This window comes from Fistularia commersonii, chromosome 9 (genome assembly GCF_037954325.1).
Source record: "Fistularia commersonii isolate RoL2024-O1a breed Wild chromosome 9, RoL_Fcom_v1.0, whole genome shotgun sequence".
Taxonomy (NCBI): Eukaryota; Metazoa; Chordata; class Actinopteri; order Syngnathiformes; family Fistulariidae; genus Fistularia; species Fistularia commersonii.
In genome coordinates, this window is record NC_141292.1 from 9298596 (window position 1) to 9324124 (window position 25529).

At 40.6% G+C, this 25529-nt stretch overlaps 3 protein-coding genes across 10 annotated transcripts in view; 2 read left to right on the forward strand and 1 right to left on the reverse strand.

Annotated features, from left to right (window-relative positions):
* Window positions 1-521: 521 nt before the first annotated feature.
* sgtb (small glutamine rich tetratricopeptide repeat co-chaperone beta) lies at window positions 522-8880 on the reverse strand. Of its 3 annotated transcripts, none has more exons than XM_086152329.1 (12): window positions 8765-8880; window positions 6284-6396; window positions 6029-6132; window positions 4819-4894; window positions 4546-4645; window positions 3569-3673; window positions 3303-3441; window positions 3144-3206; window positions 2723-2760; window positions 2534-2617; window positions 2330-2450; window positions 522-1204 (listed from the first exon to the last, which is right to left on the reverse strand). In XM_086152329.1, the coding sequence occupies exons 2-11, from the start codon at window positions 6381-6383 to the stop codon at window positions 2339-2341; spliced, it is 921 nt and encodes a 306-aa protein (XP_086008455.1). In that variant the 5' UTR covers window positions 6384-6396; window positions 8765-8880; the 3' UTR covers window positions 522-1204; window positions 2330-2338. The 3 variants fall into 3 exon arrangements, with proteins under 3 accessions (XP_086008455.1, XP_086008453.1, XP_086008454.1); XM_086152327.1 differs by having other exon boundaries at window positions 522-1346; XM_086152328.1 differs by lacking the exon at window positions 8765-8880 and adding an exon at window positions 8534-8553 and having other exon boundaries at window positions 522-1346.
* nln (neurolysin (metallopeptidase M3 family)) lies at window positions 8866-22754 on the forward strand. The gene is made up of 13 exons (XM_086152323.1): window positions 8866-9056; window positions 11292-11542; window positions 14169-14317; window positions 14729-14833; window positions 15145-15247; window positions 15337-15497; window positions 17199-17334; window positions 18318-18684; window positions 19579-19780; window positions 20377-20563; window positions 20631-20759; window positions 21091-21227; window positions 21908-22754. The coding sequence occupies exons 1-13, from the start codon at window positions 9016-9018 to the stop codon at window positions 22103-22105; spliced, it is 2166 nt and encodes a 721-aa protein (XP_086008449.1). The 5' UTR covers window positions 8866-9015; the 3' UTR covers window positions 22106-22754.
* Window positions 22755-22935: 181 nt separating this feature from the next.
* erbin (erbb2 interacting protein) overlaps window positions 22936-25529 on the forward strand; it is a 56489-nt gene continuing 53895 nt past the window's right edge. For all 6 annotated transcript variants that reach the window (XM_086152330.1, XM_086152333.1, XM_086152334.1 and 3 more), the window contains exon 1: window positions 22936-23524. The gene's annotated coding sequence lies outside the window, so the exon portion shown is untranslated. The remainder of the gene's footprint in view (window positions 23525-25529) is intronic.

Sequence of the window (25529 nt, forward strand, 5' to 3'; positions counted from 1 at the left end):
TCATTGTAGGCTATTAGCGGTCTGACAAAACTTATCCAAATTTAGCAGTAACATTTTAACCGCTAATTATTTTTGCTTTTTTATTTTTTTATTTTATGTTATTAATTTTTGGTGATGTGGGCTCATTTCTTGGTACTATCCAAGTCATCTCTGACAGATTTTTATTTATTTATAGTTGTTTATTTATATCGTTTATTTAGAGTTGGACCAATTGTGAAATCACTTAAGTGGGTCTGTTGATAAAAATGTTTTTGCAATAATTACCAGATAAAAATACATTTAAAAAAATAAAATAATCTTCTCAGAGGAAACAGCGAGATCAAACCGCCGAAAATAACTTCCACCGATTGACAGCAGAGTCTCTTCACAGAAACCGTGTCCTTGTTGCTATAAATAAACCAGATCTGGTTGTGAAGCCTTGCACGAGTAACTTCTACAGATGCAGGAGTTGCTGCGCGGAAAGAAGCCTCCTGTCTTTGTCCCGCTCGTTCATCACGAAAAAAGACGTGCAAGAGCCGTACTCAATCTCAAGACATTTATTCACAAGTCGTTGGACAAAACACGGCTGCCCCGGCAAAGCTATCTGTTTCCATAAAGCATCTGATCTCAAATACCAGATTGTAGAGCATGCAAAACCAACAATCTGGAGACTTCAACAGTTAATGAACAATTCAGTTGGCTTAAAGGGGGGAATATTTATATTCTCTTTACTAAAGTGCAATAATAACATGATGCAGGCGGCAAACTCTGCCATATGAGTCGTCTCTACCCAAAGTAAAGTGGTGCCCGCTGAGAAGCCGCTCCCGAATTTAAAGGACCGGATGTTCTTCGACTGTCGAACGCGCGCTCGGAGCGCGCATGTCCTCCAAAAGGTGATAACGAATGGAATGCAGCACTAAAAGTATAAACTCACGTCGAGTCGCCGGACAAGAAGCCGAAAGCCTCTCCTGCCATGATGTTGAAGGACATTCCTCAGTCACCCTCTTAAGTGACAAAAATGAAAACTAACCCGAACTGGTAACATGAGGAGGGCGGTGTGTTTCCACGCATGTGATGGAAAAGCTCTGAAGGAAGAAGGAATTCACCCGGGGTTCCGTCTGCGGCCTCGCCGGCTTTCTCGTTCTATGATAAGATGTTTACGATGTTTGGGGAGCATCTCGTCACGTTCCACTCTTCGGGGGCCCTCGTCACCTCCGCTCCAGAGCTGTTAGTCACAGTAAAGTGCCTTCAACCCCCATCCTCGTCTATTCATTCCAGCTCGGCTGGGTGGGATTTGACTTTTAAGAAATGGGTGTAGAGATTGTTATCGCGCCATATGGTTGATCTTCCTTGAAAAGAGTGAGAGGCTGAAAGCGAGAAGAGACGTGGTTTTTTATACAGACGCCATCAAATGTCGATCTTCATCGTGCTGTCAAAATGCGGAGAGCTCAGTGTGCGAATGCCGCTGTTTTTCTCGCGTGGGCAGAAACTACTCGGACAAAAAGAACTCCGTGAGGTGAAGACCATATAACTCCTGGATATGGTTTAGATGACTGGCTAGATAAATATAAAGAAATTGTTGGAAGTTTTAAAAAGCAGTTTTAGTTGGCTTTAGGCAAAATCAAATTACATAAAAAAATGCGTTTGAGAATACTGGGAAAATGGAAATCCTGACAGAATTTGTTTTTTCTTCTTCTTTCGGCTGCTCCCATCAGGGATTGCCACAGCGAATCAACTTCCTCCAACTAACCCTGTTCTCTCAATCGTGTACTTTGATACCAGCTAACTTCATGTCCTCTTTCATTCAATCCCTAAATCTTCTTTTTGGTCAAATCTTCTCGTCCCCCTACGTGGCCGCTCCAACCACAGCTGTGATTGGACCTATATACTCACTCTCCCTCCTCTGCGCAAGACCAAATCATTCAGTCTGACTTTACCTCCGAAACGTCTAGCATGTGGCGTGCCTCTGATGGACTCATTTCTAATCCCAAAGAGAACCTCAGTATCTCCGTCAAATCTCAGCCTGGCAGCAAGACTTCGTTCCCTGAAGATGTTTCAGCTCTCAACTCTGAGGCTTCTTCAGTTCCCAAGCATCAGCATCTTCATCTTTGCTACTTCCAGCTCTGCTTTGGGTCTTTTCGTCATTACCTCTGTATCTAACCCTTACGCTCTGTCTTGACAAGGTAACTGGTTTTAGCTTCAGATGATGAAAGTTGTCACTAAGGCAACTGAACTTGGTGTCATGATGACGAAATGGTTGAGGCAAGAGTGAGATGACTGGCCTGAGAGGTGGGCGTGGCAGACGTTTTTCCAGGAAAAAGCAGTGTTTATAAAATGAGGAGCGGCAAACCTGAGTGGCTCATGAGTGCTCCTCGGCGCTGCCGCTGAAGGAGCGACTCCGGATGTGGTTCCTCAACTGTTCGATGAGTTCTGGGTTCTGCTGCTGGATCTGCTGGGCGAACTGCTGACCTCTGGAGTGTAGAAAGGTGTGGCACGTAAGATAGAAATACATACTAAACGTGCTAAAAGAAGTTTCCGAGACGAGTCGACCTACGCTTCAATCAAGCTGGAGATGTCCGACATCCCTCCCACGCCTGCGGCGGGACCCCCGACCGCGTTTGACATCATTCCTGACATTCTGGCCACACAGCGGGAGGGGGGGGGATCATGGTTAGCCACCGTTCTTTCACACAAAAGCTAACAATAGTCTTTATTTCTAAACTTGTATGTGCTCGGCACTCACAGCTGCTGCACCTGCTGATTCTGCATCACACTCGCAGCCTGCGAAAGTTAAAACACACATTGATTTTTTTTTTCTAAATGACATTTGTCTATTTAAGAAATTGCATTAGATACCCAAAAACAACAGCATTAAAGGATATAATTCGATTTGATTTACAGTTAAACGGATCTAATGTGTATAGGTTTTATTAACCTGGATAATAAATATATATAGGTCACACAGTGAGTCAGAATTATGAGACAGTCTTAAAATATGATCAAACAGGTCAAAGTTAAGAGCTTAAAAAGTGATCAAATTGATTATAATGCAGGGCCACATATTCTGTGTCTGACTTTTTAAGCTTTTTAAACCCGGGGTCAGCTGATCGTTTTTTTTTAATTGTTTTTTTAGTTTCCTTGTTGTGCATGAATCTGGATCTCACCATGCTGATGAAAGCAGGGTTGTTGATTAAGCTGGCCATGTCAAACCCAAGTCCAGCAGCGATCTGTGGCACGCCGTCAGAGTCCAGGGTTAGTAACGTAGTAATGACTTGGTAATAATGTCCGTCTTTTTGTTTTTTTGATTTTTTTTTTTTACTCACCGGGCTGGTGGCTTCCTTTTGCTTCTGCTCTGCAATCTTTAGGTTAGATTTATAAGTGTCGTTCTCTGGGTCCAACACCAGCGCTTTCTTGAAGTAGGAGATCGCTTCTGGATATTTGTTCATGGCTGTTAACGCCAACCTGGAAGGACAGGTTGCAGACTAACTCGTTACTTCTTTAATACTAAATAACTATAACTTATTACATGTCACCCTATAAAACAACATGTGACACAGAGCCTTTGGTGGGGGGTGGAGGAGGCGCTCACCCCATCCTCCCGTAGGCTTTGCTGTAGCTGGGGTCGATCCCGATGGCTCTCTCGCAGTCGCCGGTGGCCTCGGTGTAGTTCCCCATCTTACTGTGAGCCGCAGCCCTGCGGTTTCGAGAGGCAGCACACAAACGCTGTAGCAATTGTAGTAATTCTTTGCCATCCTCGTCTTCTCCATCCCTCTACCAATATATATTCACCATCCCTCCTCTCCACACGTCCAAACCAATTTGGTCTGTGGTGTCCCTTTCATGGACTTTTTCCTGATCTTATCCCTCTTTCTAGCACCCAAAGGAAACCTCAGCATCGTCATCTCTGCTAACTAAGTAAAATATCCGACATCTGGTCATATGTTAAACAAATTTGTTTTTGATTGCAGAGTAACATTCTAAATGATTAAATAATTGATTAAAAAAAAAATGTATATATCTTTTTTTAAATGTCTTTTTATTACCTTTTTTCATTTTATTTTGAGTTGTACAGAAATATTCCAAAAAAAAACAAAGGTAATAAATTTAAGGAATGCAAATAAATCGATATATATATATATGATTTCGGTTGTCAGTGGAAAAATTTAGAATTTAAGGATTCGGTGGGTTTTAATGAAGACACGGCTTAAATTGGAAACATTTTTTTTTTTTGGGTTGCAGAGTTATATTCTTAAGGAAAAAAGAAAAATAAAATACAAAAAAATTATATACATTGTCATTTAGAAATTAAAGAATTGAGGGATTTACTGATTTTTAATAAAGACCTTAAAATAGAAGTTTGAGGTGTTGCAGAAGCAGTGAGACTTTGGGTTGAAACGGACTTAAGTTGAAACCTATGAGGGTCAAACAGTCAGTTTGAGCAAAAACTGAGAAACCGACTTGACACGAAGATGGGTCCCGCCTTCCAGGTAATTTTAATTTCATGAGCTCAGTCAAAAAAAAAACAGCAAGCGCAGGGGGGGAAAGGGGCTCAACCCCTCTTCGTACCTGTTGCAGAAGTAGACAGCGTTTCTCAGGTCCAAGTCGATGGCCTTTGTGTAGCACTCCACTGCACACCTGTAGTTCTCCTCCTTCATGTGATTATTCCCTGAAAACAAATCCCTCTGTCATGGATTGCTTTTTGGATGAATCAGAAACCCAAACAGAAGAGGAGACCTTCACCTTGGTGGTATTTTTTTTTTTTCTAACATTTTATGTCATTACTGTGTTATTGACAAGTGTCCTGCGATTGCAGTTTCATTATCCAATTGTAAACAATACCCTCATTTTTCAGCAGTTCTGCTCGTTCAATATCCTCTGGAGACGGCGAGGTCTCTGGTAAAGTCAGGTTGTCATTCTGCGGGAAATTGAAAACAGGAAGATTTATTAATTTGATTGAAAAAACACGAAAATGACCGACCGGCGTTTCATTTTCACTCCGTTTATTTATCAACAACTAACATCCATCTGTAATATCAACAAAAGCTAAGCTTTTACCGTCACTCCTGCAAAAGTAATTATAGTAGTTATAGCAGTACTTCAAGTATTGCTATCTTAATATCTTGTACTTGTAGTATTCATGGCAGAAGTATTTGAAGTAGCAGTGGTCGAAGTTTTAGTGTTTGCTGTCATGGACACTATTTTACTAATGTATCTGAATATTTCCTTTGATATAATCTTGTTATATGTATTGAAAATAACAGCTTCACTGTTAGTAGTGGATGGATGGATGGATGGATGGATGGATGGATGGATGGATGGATGGATGGATGGATGGATGGATGGATGGATGGATGGATGGATGGATAGATAGATAGATAGATAGATAGATAGATAGATAGATAGATAGATAGATAGATAGATAGATAGATAGATAGATAGATAGATTCACACATTATAAGAAAGCCATACCAAAGTAATTCTGTATACTATATATACATATGTACAGTATACAGGACTGTATCAGAAAATTTGAATATTGTGATAAAGTTCTTTATCTTCTGTAATGCAATTACAAAAACAAAAATGTCATATATTCTGGATTCATTACAAATCAACTGAAATATTGCAAGCCTTTTATTATTTTAATATTGCTGATTATGGCTTACATGTTGAGAAAACTCAAAAATCCTATCTCAAAATATTAGAACATCATAAAAAAGTAATTTTTGTTTTTTTAATTGCATTACAGAGGATAAAGAACTGTATCACAATATTCTAATTTTCTGAGAGTCCTGTATATCCACACACACACAATTCATATGTACACAATGACATTAAGGTGATAAGAAATAAAAGCAAATACATGACAGTAATTTGATCAAAGCTTCAAAGTTATTTGATAAATAACCAAATGCTAGAAGTCATTTTACCATCTGCATCACTTCCATTTGCAACCTGTGAGACACATCTGACGGACACGAATACAGTCTGGAAGATTTAAACTCTCCATCATTTCAAAATCTAGTAAGTTTCATCTGCCTTTCCAAACCTTGAGCAGGGAGTTGAGGAAGATCTCCGTCAGGGGCTGAGGCACAGCGAGGTGACAGTCACTGGAGCTGATCTTAAAGGTGGTTTCCAAACACTGGATGGCAACTGGAGCGGGAGAACGGAACAAGACCACATCCAAAAATGATGCCAATAATGCAGCGGGTCGGAACCAGGCCGAATTATAACGAGATCCGAATAAAAGAGGAGGCCGCGGCCCGTCTGCGACCGCCATCCCCGCCACGGTGAGCTGACCTACCTTCCAGGCTCTCCTGCTCGTCGGAATTCAAAGCGCCACAGTGTGTTTGATCTCGTAGGAACTGCACAATAGAGAACGCCAGGCGCTTCTCCACCGCCATTTTTACCTACAAACTACCGGGTAAAAGGAAAAAAAAAAGAAAACAGCTGCATGATTCATTTTCAGATGGTGTTATTACACAGTAAATACCGTGTGATTGACAGCAAGAGTCAATCACCTGCCGGTCTGGATTTGGGCCTTGACCGGGAGAGGAAACATCGACTGGGAGAACAAGAACGGATTTTCTTAATATGTTATAACGTAGTTATTAGTGGTGTTACAGCTTGATAGCGTGGCCATAAACTCGGGACAACGATACAAGAAACATGCCTTTCTTGGTGAAACATGTTATAGATGTTACTGCAATTAATATATAGACTGCCCTGTCCATTATAATATAATTTCATTTGACAACAGCTTGTTTGTTATTATTAATTTAAGAGTTGCATTGATATTTACTTCTATTTATACCTTGATCAACAAATTATACTCTTGTTGTTTGACGTTAGTAGGAAGACTGGAGAACAGGTTGCTCTGAGGACGTTTAATGGCCCGGGATCAATAATTTACCAACAAAAACCATGTTCACGACGCTTTCGTTTTCAGAACTATGAATGAAATGTAATGTTATGAACCAATTAGGAGGACGAGTAAAATTTTATACATCATATGAAAAGCAGCAAAGGAAATATTCTACTTGAAGCACTCAAGTAAAAATTCAAAGTCCCGACAGATTTTAGATTCACAGGATTAGAGAGAAAATTCACATCAGTGAATGAAAACATGCAGATCTACTGTAAAATATGATTAATAAATGTTTAATAACACAACTCTCCAACAGCTGTGACCAAATACAGGAGATAATATTGGTCAACAAGTTAAATAATGATCGAAAAACGCCGCCCGTGGTGGCATTTTCCAAAGTAAACAGCTCGATATTGAAGTTCAGCCAATGGTAGTAAACATGTCATATACATAAATATGTTTTATGAACACCTGTATCCGTGTTATATTACATTAGATTTATACATCCTATATATTTAATCCGATTTTATTTTGGTTCTACCTATTTTTCAGACCTTTCTATTATTGCTTACTACCATTGTGCCGTACTACAAATCCATATCTATTCCTTTCCAACAAGCTTGTGTTAATTTGAAGAGATATAACAATGAAATGTTTACATACAACTAGTTAATATGGTGATGGAATTATTCTTATTATTATTGTTGTTGTTGATATTATTCAGATACGTCCTTCGTTTTTTCGGTGCTTTTTCTCTTTCACCAATTTCAATCATTTCGGTGTAACTCGCAGGATTTTGGACAAAGTCACGTCTGCTTTTCAGTCGAGCGTGGGATGAATTACCGGAGATAATCCACAGATCCTGTTATGGGCAGTTCGATATATATATATTTATATATGTACATAGAGATATATATATTTACTGGTTAAAGGATAGATTATATTAATCTGAATATTTAGATCTTGAGATCTTCTCCCTGGCGTGCTGCGGTCGTACACCCTTCACCCTTCGACCTCACATCGATATCCCTTCTGTGTCCAGTTGCTGTGCCCTTTATGACACCAACAGCGAAATAAAATCTTGAAAAAGAGATTATATTAAACAAAACTGCCGTTTCCTTGACGGCATCACCGCCAGTCAGCAAATCATGCTGATATAATGTTAGACCGTTTTTTTTTTCCCTGCATATTTTCATCCTTTTTTCTTCCCTATGCAGAGCGTGTGTGTTTGTGTTCCAAGAGGCCCTACTGGCTTTGTCCTGTTTAGGGAAAACACGCTGTAGAAATGGATTTTCGGGGTAATAAATCATGGTTAGAGCCTGCTCGGGCCAGAACATGTTGACGGTGCAAACATGCAGGATGCAGGTGACCTCTGCACCCACGACATCCATGCCGGTGGATGCAAATATTGAATCACATTTCCATCTCTTGCAGCTGGCATGAGATGGGTCCGTCTGGAAAACCTCTACTCCTCCTTCAGTGTGTGTGTGTGTGTGTGTGTGTGTGCGTGTGTGTGTGTGTTGACACACGTACATGCAGTGATGCAGAAGCTGTGATGTAATACCATAATAGGAGAGGGGAGGTGTGTTTGTGCAAATGAGCTTTACATCAGATGAGCATTACATCGCAGATACGTAGGTAAAATGCAATAAATGCATCGAATTCGAATGTTTTCAACGGATTTACCGGGCAAGTGCGTGTGTTTCTTGCCCGTTTCTGACGGGAGGCGGTGCAGCCTGGGGTGATGGAGGCTGGAGCCAAGTCTTTGTCAACGACAGGGAGACGAGGAAAAAACAACGACGCGCACGTTTAGCGAAACACCCGTTCGTAAATAACAACTGCGTGGAAAGGACAGAACCCCCCTCCCCTCCCCACGATCGCCCACTCCCCCACTTTCCTCTTCCCCCACCCACCTACCTGAGCTCGTCTCCGGCCGCCTGCTGCCGCCGCGTCATGAGGACTTGTGTGTCAAGATTGGGGCTCGTCCTCCTCTGCGCATGCGTGAGCCAGAACGGAAACAAACCAGCGGCGGCTTTTCTCACGCCGGACCGACGGAGTGCTGCTGCTAAAGCTAATGCTAATACTGCTGTTTAGCCGGGTAACAGTAAGCGCAAGGGTGAAAGTGCGTTTGTGTTTGTACTGGAAATAATCTGCATGAAATCCCCGGCATGTTTGCGAACAAAGTGTCCGTCTGCCGAACGCTGTGCAGGTAATTCACCTCCCAATAATCTGCAGCGGACTAACACCAGTGTGGCGGATTAGTGGAGAGAATTAACTCCGATCTAGATACTGGAGTCCTAATCTGTAAATCCACATGCAATTTCAGATCTTTAATTTCTCTAAGAGGTTAGATTAAATCTACAGCGTTGTGTTTTTTTTTTCATCTGAATGTCACACCCACGAAGTTTGTTCAAAGTATTTGGTTCTTCCTTCGCTAATCCCACCTTTGAAACCACTGAGTTTAGTGTCTGTTTCAATTAGTTTTTGAATTTTTAGTTTTATCTTAATTTTCCGTTTTTTCGATCACCAAAAATTGACGGCCTTTTTTTTATTTTTCTAAAGCTCTTGTGATTTGAAATCGATGGGCAATTTGACATCAAGACAGTCAGCAAAATATTTGTGGATCAGCATCGTTCGCATAACATTATGCATTTGTTCTTAATTTTGCTTGCTGTATGAATATATACACGTTTGATTTTGATGATTCCAGAAGAACTTCATGACCCCACTTAGGGATTTCACTCCAGATCTAAATTATCAGACAGTCTTGTTGAGACTTAAATTGTTTTAAGAGACAGAAAAAAATAGCAGTGCTCTCCTGTAACTGTCCAATGCCCACAGTGGGCGCACGACACTTTCCACCACACTGTCACACAGCACAGGTAATAGTAACAGTCCATTTTCCGAGCGGACGCTCTTGATTCTCCACACGTCCTTGACCAGAGATGCGTCTGGACTTCCAAATCAGTCAAGGAGATCTCTGTGCAAAGTGTCAAGAGCCGAGCGGCTCGCAACCGTGTCGGCAACACATTCCAGATTGGCGGGCTGGGGTCAAAGAAGACCAAGGAGTCTGATGCTGGACAAGTGTGTGTTTGCACCTATGGCAGTGACCAAAAACTCTCAGCATTTACTTCACTCATCTTCTAATTCCAACTTGTGAATTATACTTGTTTGTCCTTGTGTCCACTTAAAGGTTTTCGCTGACAGCTTTCATTTGACACGCGATACCCGTTGGTCAACTTGGGACTGGCTGCCACTCTGGGCACTTGATATCCAGTTCGCTAAATATCTGGATCGAGTCCATGAAAGGCTCCAGTCGTGAGAGCAGCAGAACGCGGTCTGGCTTTGCTGTGATAATCACTTGTATTTGTGTTCACATCATGGACTTGTGATTGCTAAAAAAAAAAAAAACAAACCTTGCCATGCATGTTTTTTTTTTCTTTCTCAGTTGTGTGTTTTACATCAGAGAAGGAACTCTGACACCATTTCTGAGTGACACAACAGAAATCTAACAATTTGGGAAGGCCGGAATGTTGAACTTGACTTTTCCGACTGGCAACCCAGCTTTTGCATGGAATTTCACCTTTTCCTTCATCGAGTTGGATTGTTGACAACATTTACGTCATTTAAGAATAAATTTAGGAGTTAGTGAAGTTTAAACACTTCAAAGTTCAGCCATCCTTACACTACAAAACATTCTGAATAAGGGTTTTAGTGTTTCTATTGCTAAAAATCCCAAGGGAGTTAAAGTTTTGTAAAATGAATGAATCAGTTCAGTGAGCTCACTGATCCCTCCGGTGGACACAATGAGTATCGCATGTATGTTTTTGAACACAGGAGTCTGTGAAAGAAGACAGTTTAGCTGGTGAAAACTTCTGAAAGTCAAGTTGTTAAAAATATATTTGTGTTTATTCTGTAAAAAAAAGTTAAAATGTTCTTATTTTAATAGATTTCTGTGATGTCATCTCAGTTGTAGGTAGTTAGCTCCAATTAAAGTCTCCTATCCATCAATAAAACATGCTATAAAGACATTGTTTGTTCATAGTTTAATTACTCTATCAACAAAAACCCTTGTAAATGTTAAATTCCTGTTATACAAATAGATTTAATGCCGTATCCCCGCGTTGCACCTGTTGATGTTAAAAAGGTGTTGGCAACAGCAATTTCCCGCCATGGAGCATCTGAAAAATCACTGAGCTGCTTCCAAGTTTTGACGGTGATATGATATTTGGAGGGAGGTCGTATAGTTCGTCTGCCCTCCGGGGCTTGAAACTATACGGCGTGGAAATGCTAAAGGGTCAGCGCAGAGGGCAGGAAGAATGTAGAATACGTGTCAAGTGTGATTTGAAGAATTTATTGCTTTCATTAGCGGCAGCTGTTTTTTTTTTCCGTTGCTGTGATATCGAGGTTGATACAAAGCGCACAAACCTCTCTTCTTTTACAGAACTTCCAAAGCCCTCTTGAGAATGACCATCCAGAACGTGGCGGAGGGCTCGGCCAGAGGCTGCTCGCAGGCGGGAAACAGGAGAAGCGCACTAAGATGGGACCTGTCACCAGAGGAAATCAGGACCGAGACAAACGACTTGGTGAAGAGAGTAAAGAAGGTCTACGACGAGATCGGGTCTCTAAACATAGAACGGGTCTCTGTTGAAAACACCTTGAGAGCCCTGGCGAATGTCAAAATGGATTATGCATGTGAGTTTTAAAAATACAGAGGTTTTCTTTAGAAAAATACACATACAGTTGGTCTGATCAGTGGAGTTATATTATGGAAAAAAAAATCACATTAATAAATCATTTGATAATCTGATATTGGAGCAGTACGTGCAATAAGTGTTGTTATAGTAAACATACTTCAGCACCTGATACTGCTGCAGCACAGTGTTGGAAATAAGCCAATTTATGGTCAAAAAATTGAGCCGGATTTAACAAAAATACTGTTACTGTTAATGCAAATGTTGGACATAAAACAAAAATCTTCGAAGGATTTTAAACTGTTGACTGGACGTTAGCACTGGGATTGTTCCAGACTAGACTCAAAGCAGGATAACATAAATTGAAAGTTACACGGCGGGTGTCTTGAAAAAAATACTCTTCCTCCTTCACTGTAATACATCTGACACCTAATGTTTGGACCATTGCATCCAATGAGGGATACTAAGTGTGTGAAAAAATCAAAAATTATGACGATAATGATAATAACATTTCTAAAAATATTCACGTATCAAATGTATTTTCTGTCCTTTTTTTCCACTCAGGCCATTTACACTCTTTCTATCTCCATACAGCATGCGTGGCAGATAATATTACCCTCCCCAATCCTCAGAGGCAGCCTATTCAGTGTAATTCCTCATTTCCTGCTGCAGAGTCCCTGCCAGCAGTTCCTTGTTATTTAAATAGCACATCAATGCATTAAAATATTAGCACCTGTACCTTGCAAAGCCCCAAGTTCATGCAAAAGATTTTTTTTCCTCACCCTGAACCCCAGTCAGTATTCTGAATCAAATTGTCCGCATAAGACGTCCTGGCGTCGTCAAGCCAATCCACAGTTCAAGTCATATTGACGTCTAAACAACATAAGTGTCCAGCTGAATGCCTGCTGGTCAGCAGCAAGTACTTTACACTCAAAATATTGAATTTAAATTTGAAAATATCGAATCAAGTGTTAGTACCAGCCAACAATTGTATATGTATCAGTCTATATACTGTACATATATCGGTCAGGCTATAATTTCTTGTTAACAGCTGGATGAATGGATGACTGTTTTCAACCGATCCTCGATGCAATCCGCCTAACAACTGTTCTGTGACTGCCGTCGCAACCACCCAGAGTGTGTACTGCTGTGGTCAGTGTGTAGGTTGTAACCCCTGCCAGTCACAGAGGGTTAGGCAGGGTTCTGCTCCCTTCCCTCTCTTAAATCCCACTCTTAAGATGATAACAAGATAGTCGTTACTTCCATGTGCAATATTTATGTCATGTACAGGTGTCAAATATCAATATAAATTTAATCAGCTGAAATTTTCAGAGTCCATCTGGATAAGTGGCCTATTTATAGACATTTTCCCTTCAGTTAAACAGATAGTTCATCTGAATAATGGATTTCTGGCCCGCTGCCGACATTCATTATGCTGATGCAGCGGTGTGACATACGAGAGGGGTTTGCTAAATTCTCGTATTTTACAAATCGGCCGGCTGCTGCATGGCACAGTGGATAATGGAACACTCAAAGAAAGGTGCAATGCATTTTATGCTTAACATATTTTAGCTTGTGGAGAAGCCATGGACAACGAAAAGAAATCCTGAAAATGAAAATTGTCTGAAAGCCCTCTAAATTAATATTAGAAATAGTACAGCCGGCCTTTAGATTCACAGAGGTTCCCATCTACTTGGCTTGTGGCTCCACTTCTACACTGTGTTGACCGCTGATACAGTAACCAGAGGCAAAAAAAAAAAGCTGAGAAGCAGAAATGATGAGAAACCTGGTCTCAAATTCCAACCCTTCCATCATCTCTGCCAGTACTGACGTCCAAATTCAGTGGCACGAAACACGTGTGTTGAAGTATCCAGGCGTGTCCACACGAGACCGACATACCTGGAACCCCCCCTGGACACATGGCACCGTCATTAGACCCGAAGCTCAAACCTGGGCTCGGGTCCTGACCCCAGAAACAAGATGCGCCAGACCCTTGCCTAATTTAGGAAGTTTAACAAGCATCAAATGATTTTGAGACTATTTTTTTTTTGAATAATATTTTTTTCAACATTACATTTTTTTCATTTTAAGAATAGGGTTAGATTGAGGAGGTTGATTCGCTTGGGCGACCTTTGTAGGGAGTAGCCAAGAAGGGAATCCTCTACTCGTTTAATTATTGCTTATTTTTCTGAACAGCTCTTGTCAAGCTCTTGTCTTGTTGATTTTGTTGATACTGTTGATTTTTTGTTTCAGATGTTATTCATCAATTCTTGTTGACATTAAGTACTAGTTACCAAATCAAATGATCTCTTTGAAAATATTTTCTGCTAAAATTGTAGTATCTCTTCATTTGTAATCATTTTTGGCCTTCCAAAAAAAACAACACAAGCAATGATATTTTTAATGAAAACACGTGTCAAAGATCGTTTACTGATTACAAATATCTGCGGTGGAGATTCTGAGGAGGTCGACAGTCTGAAGATCTTTATCTTTTCATTGAATTGCTAACAACAAGAAGATAGAAACGCTGCTGTGTGCTCTAAAGATAAACCGTGTATAATCTCCCGTCTAACTGCTTCCTGTCTGGTAAAAAATCATTGTTGTGAACACTTCTTGGTCCCTGTCAGCTCGTCGCCACGCTCTGGACTTCCCCCAGTTCGTTTGTCCGTCCAAGGAGGTTCGGTCGGCGAGCACCGAGGCGGACAAGCAGCTGTCCGACTTCGACGTGGAGATCAGCATGAGGGGGGACGTCTTCGAGCGGATCACGGCTCTGCAGGTACGACCCGACTCATACCATCCATGTTGTCCAGATAATAAACTGAGTTGAGGTTGTCTCACTCTAAAGAACTTTGAAGCTAATTCGATCTAATACGCGAAGTTTGATGCATTTATCACGGTAGCGGTGCTAATTATTATTTTTGCATTTCCTGTCACCCAGAGGGAAGTAAACACTGGTCATGCAAGGACTGTGTTTTTATATCAAGATCAAGGCTGCCATATCCTCATTTGCCCCTTAACTAGTTCTTTTTTAGCCCCCTGGGAATTTTGTAATCTCTTCTCCTCATCTTAAGTCACAAGTCCTTCCACGCAGCACCGCCTGCCTGACAGGCTGTGTAACAAGATGACGAATATTCTGACATTATTGTAATTACTCGGCTGGATGTTATCTTTTTTTTTTTTTCCGCAGATAAATCCGAAAGAAAACATCTCACCTGAAGAAAAGAGATTATTAGACAGGCTTGTGATGCTGGGCCGTCGAAATGGATTGCACCTGTCAAAAGATATACAAGAGGTACTTCACGTTACTTCATATTTGCGGTTGCCTTGTAGAAATTCACCCTTTTATATTCCAACTTACATACCTTCTGATCCCATCTGATTATAAACAGTATTTGTTTATTATCAATGACATTAGGCATTTTTACTTGTATTTGAAATCTGCTGTCCATTTACATGTAATCAGCACGGCATTCTTTTTAAAGATAATTGTATTATTACTACATGTTGTACTTGTAGTGATTGAGTTATCACATCAAATAATGGCTTTCAGACTCAGTGTTTATTTTTGATATATGAACACTTGATGTTTTTTTGTCACTTTAGGAAATAAAAAGAACTTCTAAGCTCATCACTGAGCTCTCCATCGAGTTTAACAGGAACCTGAATGAAGACCATACTTTTCTTCTTTTCTCGGAGCACGAGCTTGGTAGGTTGATTTGCACAAACTGTTGTACGCTTTGTCTGAAGAGTGTTTCTGATACATGTCGATCATGTTGCCACCACCCCCTTATATAGAGGGGTTAGCCGACAGCTACCTGAACGGACTGGAAAAGACAAAAGACGGGCGGTATAAGGTGACGTTGGAATATCCCCACTACTACCCCCTGATGAAGAGATGTCACAATCCTGAGACCAGGAGGAGGATGGAAACAGCTTTTCACAGCAGGTGTAAAGAGGTACAACGTAAAATTTGTGCGTCGTCGTCTTTGTCTAAAGCAGGAAAATCAGTATAGATAATTAATGAATCAAATAATCATGGCTGAATGTGTTGAAATTAACATTAACATTAAAACAGCATGTTTGCTATTTATTTTTTATCACTACTTATCTAGTTAGTGCTACTGCAGATGGCAAGGTAAGAATTTCATCGTACAGGGAAACATTCAGCCCTGTTTAGATACAGAGTCCATCCGTAAAACATTTTTGCAGTCATACATTTTTAAAGGTGTTGTTTAATTAGTAAGGATGAAATTATAACAATGTCTCTATGTGCACAGATATTTTATGGGTTGTTCCCCGTCCCCCCCAAATGTTTGTGGTAACAATTGTGTTCATTTTTTAGGAAATACAAGAGCAGTTGGAAGGCACGGACCAATGCTAAAAGTATTTTCATATCAGTGCGGCCCACACAGGGAATCCCAAAATTAATCACTATTTACCCGGGAAAGTGAAAGTTGTAAAAGTTAAAAACTAGAAATCTCAGAAATGTCATCATGGACTCGGGGAGCCAAAAAAAATGCTTAAAAAACAAACACACTAAAAAAAACAACACAAAGATAAACGAGAAATTTATAGTTGCTGTAAAAATAATTTGTGAAAAGGAATGATTTACTATTCTTAAATATAAAAAGATCTGAACCAGCTGACTTGGTTTGTTCTCCTGGAGGACAGATTTGTTATGTCAACTATTTTAACAACCTACTGTTTGTTAGAACTTTGCTGCAACAATATGGGCCGCCATGCTCAATTCCTAACTTTCTGCAAATTCAATGGGATCATCCTCTACCCTTTCTCTACTCCGGTGGTTTTCACCTGTTCCTGCGCACAGGCAGACAAACCAGCAGAGTGAAAGCGTTGCCTTGTCTGTGGGTGTAATTACCTTTATATGGCGGTTTCCTTTTGTTAATCCGGCATTCCTGCCATCACATGCTTGAGGGATTTACATCAGATGATCCGTGTTTAATCCCGCGTCATTGTTTTTAATATAATCCCGCCGACATAAGCTTCACTCTTTACTGATACTTCTGATGCGGCCAGAACAGTGGCCACCAACTGTTTCCAACGCAGCATAAATTCAGATATATAAAAAAGATCTAGGCTTTTTTTTTTCTTACGTTATGATATACATGTCCTATTTGAATTTATGTTGGGGCGATATACATAGAACATTTCAAAACTCAAGTGTAGGAAAGGAATTTAAAACTTATCGTGGCTGTCCAAGATATTTGCTTGCCATCTAAGTGACTGAGGGGTGATGACAGAGCTGTGTTGGCATTATGTCAATCCATTATTTACTATTTAATCAATGCAAAAGCCACCTTGGAGACAGTGATCATGAGGCTGTAGCTCCTGAAGAGGGCTGTGCAACCCACATGGCTCACATCTTCATCATTATCATCACTGCTGCTGCTGCCGGTGACTCACCTCGCATTGGCTTCATCACCTTAACCACTTCCAGATAATTTTATGGGTCTAGTCGGGCCTACATTCACGACTCTGGATTTTTGACAGCACAGATCAGCCATACGGTTATTTGGCTTACAGCTGATGACTAAGAAACAAAAAGATAAATAAATTGAAGGGCAACCATGTGATGGATGGATTCTTTGTTGTGTATAGTGTATATTCAAGCTTACAGCCTTCCTTTTTTTCTACAGGAAAACACGGCGATCCTTGAAAAGTTAATAAAACTGAGGGCGGAGGTCGCAGAGTTGCTGGGATACAGCAGCCATGCAAATTACGTACTGGAGATCAACATGGCCAAGAATGCAAGCAATGTATCGGACTTTCTAGGTACGCCACCTCCACAGCACATGCAAAGGGAAACCACCTCTACCATTTAAGATTTAGACCTGCGCCATCCTGTTGCAGCCTTGCAGTGCAGTTACGGGGGTGGTGGAAAGGGGAAGAAGATGCAGGTCGAGCTGGAGGAAAGAAATGCAGTGGTCATTCCTCCTGCATGTAATGAGTGTTACACTGCATGACTCTATGTATTTTAACATGCAGCATTGTATGGCTTATAAGTATGCTGAGTACATATGGTTATTAGTCACACTGTGGGGGAGTCCAGCCTGTGTGTTTGTTTTGAAAGGATCTATACAAGGGGTTCTCAAATTGGCTAAACGGTTGTCCAGACGGTTGTCAGCGGTATAAATAATACTTTCATTTAACTTCACTCAAATGTTTTACGAATGCCTCTCATAAGGATTTAAACAAATGTGACCCAGCGTTACTCATCACACTCTTAGACGTGTAATTTTATCAAGTGCTAAATAGCTTTTCCATCAAGCACATGGAAAAACAAATACGAGTGAACTTGCGATACAGGGTGATTTGAATTCCTGTCGGTATTAGTTGTTTGTTTTTTTGGGGGGGTTGGTTGTGGGAAGGGCAAAACCTGCTAAAGCTGGGAAACCCTTGTTAAAAGCAATTGAGTTTTATACAATTGTCTTTCTAAAAATCTCACGTTCAGTCAGGTTTTCTTGAATGTTTTTGAGAGAGGTCATTTATTTTATTTTACCTCTCGAGGCTGTGATTTACAATGATGGTATTGAAATGAGTGTTAGATTAGATTTACGTAAATTCAAATATAAATTCAAGTAAATTCAAATACACTTGGGTCATTTGAAGATACGAGTAGAGGACATATTTATAGGAATAATCCAAAAAATTAGGTTACCTTAATATCAACACAAAGTCCTCCACTAAGGCATTTAAAGGAAAGCCATGAGTGACAAGATGAGATTTTGCTTGAAGCTCTTGTTCCCACTTCACAGACAGATTTTATGAGACCCTGAAGCCAATCGGGATCAAGGAGAGGAAATATATCCTTGCGCTGAAGAAGCGGGACTGCTTGATGAAGGGCTACCATTACGATGGGCAGATCAACGCCTGGGACCTGCCGTACTACATGAATCAAGTGGAACAATGCAAGTTCGCTGTGAACAAGGACAAGTTGATTGAGTATTTCCCGTTGGACGTGGTGACAGAAGGATTGTTTGGCATCTACCAGGAGCTGCTGGGCCTGACATTCACCGAGGTGGAGCAGGCTCATGTGTGGCACAGCAGCGTTCGGCTGTACACTGCCCACGATAGCAACACTGGGGAGGAGGTGGGCCAGTTCTACCTGGACTTACATCCAAGGTACAATGTCTCGGTTGTTGTGGATTAAAAAAAAAAAAAAACAAAGCTTACTAGGACCTTTTAGATATTAAATCATTTCATGACCATAAAATCCAAATGATAATTTTAATATAGTCCCTATTCTTATTCATTAGATAAGTTTTCGTGTAAACTTTAGGCCTTGCTGCAAAAAACAAACAATTTACAATTCTTTAAGCCTTCCTACATAACAGCAGTTCCTGCTTTAGATACAGCTGCTACAAAAAAGAACAAATTCAGACTTATATGGGAAACAGAAAAGATTTGTTAACCTTCATAAGACATGTTTTCATTTTAGATCGAGTTGATGCAAAGCTTAAAGTTAATTGGAAATAAGTGCATAATAAAGACTGCTGCAAAAGAATGACATCTAAATGACATTTATACTCAATAAGTGGGTTCATGAAACTGGTAAATACACATCACACATTCAGAATTAATATTTTTCATGACTATGTATTTCCCACATTTGTATAAGCACTTCTTAATGGGATATAATCCCACAATATTCAAGATTTAAAGTGCTTATTGTCATTCACATTCTGGAAACGTTTTCCTCGTACAATGAAATTCTTGTTTTGACGTCCACAGCGAAGCCAGAGAGGTAGTAATAAAAAAATAATAAACATACTGTTGCAGCTAGACGTAAGCAATGCACAGCATTGTAAACATTTTGTGTTTGAGGATCCCATTGTCTATTAACTGTCATTTGTTATAATGAACTTAACATATATACCTTAAAGGTACCTTTAAAAAAGTTGTCTTAGATGATATGATCCCACAAAAAAGTAAAATTGTAGCCATTATCAAAGTGGCATGTGCACCAGTCTCTAGACTGTTGCCAGGCTGAGACAGTCGTGACCTTTTTCCCCCCAGGGAGGGAAAGTATGGCCACGCAGCCTGTTTCAGTCTCCAGCCCGGCTGCAGAGGCCCCGATGGGAAACGCAGGCAAGCAGTGGCAGCCATGGTCGCCAACTTCACCAAACCCAGTCAAGGCTGGCCGTCTCTCCTCCAACACCATGAGGTGGAGACTTATTTTCATGAGTTTGGACATGTGATGCACGAGCTCTGCTCCAAGGTAAATCCCTCCAAATATCCCACCAACCACTGAATGACCCCAGCCAGGGAATTGATGTTTTAGCCGTGTTGTGCACAAACCATTGTGTTCATTTTCATCAAATGTTCCACTTTCCTGATCACAGCCAAAGCTGTGTTCTGTGGACAGACTGATAAACAATGTATTTTTAAAATGATAATTTAAATTTAATTTTGTTTGCCTTATATCAGATTATTTGTCATTAGCTAAATATTCTTGGTTATATGATGGCATAATGTTAATTCTTAAACTTTGTGGATACAGTCAGTTTCAACAAAATGTATGTGTGTGTGTATTGTATTCCGAATAATCTTTAATAAAATAAATAATAATTTTAGATTTTTGACATTTTCAATCATTTCATAGAAAATGAATGGAGACTTTTGAAGGCAGACATATTCTTTATTGTTTTAGAGCCATATGTTGATCTGTCATAGACAGAGGAGGGATCTGTTGATCATGGTGGAGGTCTGAGCCCTTTGACTGCACTCTTAAGTTACGTGTGTGTGTGTGTGTGTGTGTGTGTGTGTGTGTGCGCGTGTGTGTTGTGTATGTGTGTGGGTGTGCGTGCAAATTAGACCACTTTCTCAGAATTCAGTGGAACCCAGGTGGAGACAGACTTTGTGGAAGTGCCATCTCAAATGCTAGAGAACTGGGTATGGGAGAAGGAGCCTCTGAGGAGGATGTCTCGCCACTACAAGGACGGCTCTGCCATCCCGGACAATCTACTTGACAGACTTATCGCATCCAGAGTTGCAAACACGGGTCAGTCAAGAAAAACAAGCAGCAATGCAAAAATAATTTTGTGGTCTGACTGTGTTTTTCTCTTCAGGTCTGATGAACCTGCGCCAGGTGGTCCTCAGTAAAGTCGACCAGTCCCTCCACACCTGCTCCCGTGCAGACACGGCCGAGGTGTTTGCGAACCTGTGCCAGAAGATCTTGGGTGTTCCAGCCACAGAAGGTCAGTTGTAAAAGTTGGACAGAAAGGGAACAGGCTATCATCCAGTATTAAGAGAGGCAATCTTTAAAGTTATTTTCCTTCATGGATTTTTCAACGTCTTCTAAATACAGTGGAAAGAAACTGCTTGTGTTCCACAAATACCTCTTATTAGGCAAGTGATTGCAATTTGGGATATACAAGACCTATTTCAAACAAGCTGTGTATTATGTCACATATAAAACATGGATGTTATAACAAAATACATTTAAAATATTCAGATTCAGTCCAGAGCTAGAATTGGGATATTTATTATGGACTATTTTAATGCCAGGACAATGATCTTTGTTTACAGGCACCAACATGACTGCTAGTTTCAGCCATTTGGCAGGAGGATATGATGGCCAGTACTACAGCTACTTGTGGAGTGAAGTCTACTCCATGGACATTTTCTTCAACCGCTTTAAAAAGGAAGGCATTCTCAATCCCAAGGTGGGTTTAAATCTGACACTGACTTGTTAATAGGTTCTTAAATTATCTGTAACAGAGGTGTAACAATGAACGGTGGTATGATCTGAAGCAACTGAAAAGTATGGAAATATGCATCATGGAACTGAGAAATAGGTCACAATATTCAGTCAGTTATATCTGCAATAATATGTTCAAGAACAGGTTAGGATTTGAGCCTAAAATCTACTGGACTTTATGCAAACAGGAAAACTAAAAGATTTAGTTTTACTAGAATAACTTCAGAGGTATCTAAAAATGAGAAAATACAAATTTGAAGCCTATCTAAAAATAACTAGAAAATGAATATGAACATTTTCAGAAAATTGAAAACAGACTGTCTGAAATTCAATTATTAATTATTAGTCTTATTCTAAAGATACGAGAGGCCTGATAATTAAAAAAAAGAGGAAAAGATGAACAGTTTATAAGGATATTCTTACAATATGAATAGCATTCATCTTGAAATTAGTAAGAAATTACTTGAAAAAAGATCACAGTTAGTTTGACCCCAAGGCTCAATGGACTCCATTACCAGATGGATAGAAATGCAATTCACTGTGCAGGGTAAAGTAGAAAAGATAGAACAACATAGAACAGGTTTCCTATTTTATAATACATAAAGAGGAAGGAGTGACTGTATCTCCTGTGATGTCTTAAACCAGGTCGGAAAAGAGTACAGGAGAGTCATTCTGGAAGCTGGTGGCTCTGTGGATGGAATGCACATGCTGGAGACATTTCTCGGACGTTCACCACGCCAGGACTCATTCTTTCATTGCAAAGGGCTGATCAAACCGGAGACACAGCTGGAACGTGATGAGCACCCGAGAAGTCCTGATGGCGGGCCCCACAGAGAAAAATGACAATGATGATTTTTTTTTTGGGAACTGTTTCTGCCTTCCTCGGACCTCGGGCCTCACTGTGACGCCTGTCCGTGGTGCTCATTATAAGTGGCTTTTAAATCTCCCTTTCCACTCTTTCTCCTCAGGTGACTCTCCAATATGACATGTGTACTTTGAATGTCTGTGAATACAGTTTATAATGTCTGACATTCAAATATTGATGATTCTAATCAGAAATAGCATGTTTTGCAGCACCTTTGTTAGATATAAGATATGAAAGCCGTCAATAAATCTCAGCTCTTGGCATCTTAAATGATCGAGATTGTGTATTTACATCCTAGTATGACGTGCCAACTCTACAGAAAGATGTAATAAAGATGGAAATCTGCTATTTTGGAAGTTGTAAAGTCGAAATTACCCCCTTACATGCACGGCGTCTTGTTGTTGTTGTTTCAAATGCGGCACCGTGTGCACTAGGGGGCGCAACAGTCTTAAAAGTGCTGCGTTGGTAAATAGTGCAGAAAAATTAATGTGATAGATTACGCTGCGAGGATATTATCATCTTAATTGTTCTTCCGGCTTATTTATTTTACTAAACACACTGTTTTTGATGTTAATTAAAGTATTCAAACAGACGGGCGGCGTTTTAGATTAAATGTATTTTTCTCAACTCGCCTCTTTACTTGGCTGCCTGGCTGTGTATTTCCTGAAACTAATCAGAAGTGGAAAATCCGGAGTGGAGGACGAGGTCAGACGTGGGGGTCCGACGGGGTCATTGAACGCACCATCACCGAGGGAGGCAGGCGGGGCTCGGTGTACACGGACCGCAGAGCCCGGAGGTCGAGCAAAGCAAGCCCCACCGTCTCACGTCCAATCGTGCAGTAAAGTATCTCTTTTCGACAACATTGAAACTGCACTGACGGCAACCGTTTCTACTGGAAGGAAATAATGACTACACGTACTTGGGTGCGACCGACTTAATAGAAAGGAAAGAAAGGGGGAAAGAAAAGAGAGGTCGCAAGCAGTATTTTTTTTCGCCTTCTGAATTTTCTTGCTGAATGTGGACATTTTGGATTTTGTTTTAAAAACGCTGTCATTAGCGCTCACTAAAGTGAGAATCGGGTTGCTGTCGACCGTTCCCTTTTTAAATTTTTATTTATTCATATTTTTTCAAATCTGGAAAGTTTGACGAGGCGCCGGGGACTACATCGTTGGCCAACTTTCGGGCGGTTGGTGAGGAAATGTGCGCACTGGGCCAGCTTCGAGTTGCTCTTTAAGGGGGGCAGTGTTAGCTAGCGGCTAGCCAAAACCTATTTAACGGTAACTACGGACAAGCAAAGCTTGTACGGCTGTCTAATGCCCGCGTCTCTGAATAATCTCGGATAGTAGCTAACCAATTTCACCTGGACATTACTACAGGACACACGAATCCTGAAAAAGGTAAGTCTCTTTTGTTTTCTCGAGTTACGGCTTATGTCTGCGGGGGCCCCGTTTAAAATGCTAACATCGATGCTAGCCACAGCGTCGCGGTGCTGGTGCCTCATACTGTTAATGCTTTTCTTCCTCCTAAATTGGGTTTGACAGTTAAATTACAGCGTAATGAAGTGGGGTTAGACACGACTATGGCAGGATTGAGGTCAGAGCACATTTTTTTCGTTTTCGGACGAAAACAGACATGGAAGCAGCTGCCCCGTGTTGTCGGAACAGCTGTGCATGGCTGGGCACTCGCAATGTTGCTCGATTGTAGCGACCAAAATGTACAAGGAAAAATCCAACGGAATAAAGTGTGGCGTGTGTAAAGACACGCCTGTTGTGTTCGGATATTTTGACCTCAATCCTCTGTGATAAGTTGCAATCTGCAGACACACCGCTGCGTCGCAGCTGCAATCGCATCTTTTGTTGCGGGGCACCTTCAGCGCTTCCGCGGACGAGGGATTAGTGTACTCCTCACATATTAGGGTTTTCATTTTCTCACATCTCAACTAATCAGATTATCATTCCCCCCTTCAAGTCCAATTTAATCCCGTTAAGATTGAGATAGACGCGGGGCTAAGCTCGGGTTTTTTAAAGGAATTTGCGCAGGTCCGTGCCCGTTGACTTATTCGTTGTTCGTTAGTCATCTTAGGGAAATTCTGCGATGAGAATCGGCGATAGGAAATCAGGTAGAACTGGTAGCAGGCTTGAGATTCTGGCTCATGACACCGTGACTGAGTGGCCGACAGTAAATAAACCAACAGTGGGTACAGATTGAGATAGACATATTTACGCATCTGTGTGGGTTCCCTGACGTCGGCAAAGCAGCTCATCAAAATAAAACTTGACCCAGATGAATTAACCTCTGAAAGTGGCAGAATGACCTGCATTGTGTTGCCAGCGAAGGAAGCCATAGAATGCACAGATTTCACACCAACACAGCCTGAATCTAAGGGCACTCTTACATCATCCAGACTGCTGCTTTTGGAAATAGACAGAGGGATTATGGCACCTTGAAGTCACAGTTTAATGACTGCCATTGTTGTGTTGTAAAACAGATTAAGTGTCTTGATTATCTGTGAAAGAACATCTACAGTGTTTGTTGTGAAATGTAAGCAAAGAGGGGGCTATCAGATGGCAATAAAAAAATGACATATATATATATATATATATATATATATGTGTGTGTGTAGTATAATCTCACAGTCAGCTCTCATCTGGTTGTAGGCATCAACCAGATATCACTAGCAAAATTAGAAAGATGAGGAATTTGGTTCAAAGCATTACAATTATGATGAATCACCCAGTGTTCCTTCTTTAGAAATAGCATCATTTTGGGAATTCATTGTTTGGTACTGATCCACATATGACATTTGCATGCCATATAATATTCATGACCTAATTGTTGTATGAGCAGGGTTTATTTCTGCCACAACAGACAGACTTTAAACACTCCATACTGCTGAATAGTCAGAAACAAGTATCTCTGTTGTGCGTTTATATGACATCTGAAAGGCTTCACCTTAATGTCAGCATCCTCCTTGGACAGACACTCAGTTTGAGATGAGGGATAATAATCAGGTTACCCTTCAAATCCAAAAATGGATTTTAAACCAATATCATCAAAACATCAATGTCAGAAGATCTATCATTTTTACCCCCTGGGTTTTCCCACAGTCCAAATCCATGCAGCAAGTTAATTTGAAAAAAATGGGAAAAAATTGTCCCGAATGAATGAGTGGATGTTTGTCTGTATATGTGGCCCTGGCGACTGGCGAACAGTCCAGTCCCACGTCTCAGCCGATGCCTGCTGGGTTAGGCTCCAGCATCCCCCGCGGCCCTGAGTGGAGGATAAGTGGCAGATGATGGATGGATGGATGGATGGATAGATGAACATGGTAAAAATTAAAAGAACAAAAATAACTCTAATTGGATTCTTTGACATATTTATCCATACCTTAATAGATACATA

Excerpts from the sequence above, each read along its gene's own strand:
- sgtb (XM_086152329.1), bottom strand. The coding sequence starts at position 6,383 with ATGGCGGTGGAGAAGCGCCTGGCGTTCTCTATTGTGCAGTTCCTACGA. Across the intron at positions 4,895-6,028 it reads TCCTCAACTCCCTGCTCAAG|AATGACAACCTGACTTTACC; the intron begins GTTTGGAAAGGC and ends AATTTCCCGCAG. Across the intron at positions 3,207-3,302 it reads AAAAGGAAGCCACCAGCCCG|ATCGCTGCTGGACTTGGGTT; the intron begins GTGAGTAAAAAA and ends GGCGTGCCACAG.
- nln (XM_086152323.1), top strand. The coding sequence starts at position 9,016 with ATGTTTGCGAACAAAGTGTCCGTCTGCCGAACGCTGTGCAG. Across the intron at positions 9,057-11,291 it reads GTCTGCCGAACGCTGTGCAG|AACTTCCAAAGCCCTCTTGA; the intron begins GTAATTCACCTC and ends CTTCTTTTACAG. Across the intron at positions 19,781-20,376 it reads TGCACGAGCTCTGCTCCAAG|ACCACTTTCTCAGAATTCAG; the intron begins GTAAATCCCTCC and ends CGTGCAAATTAG.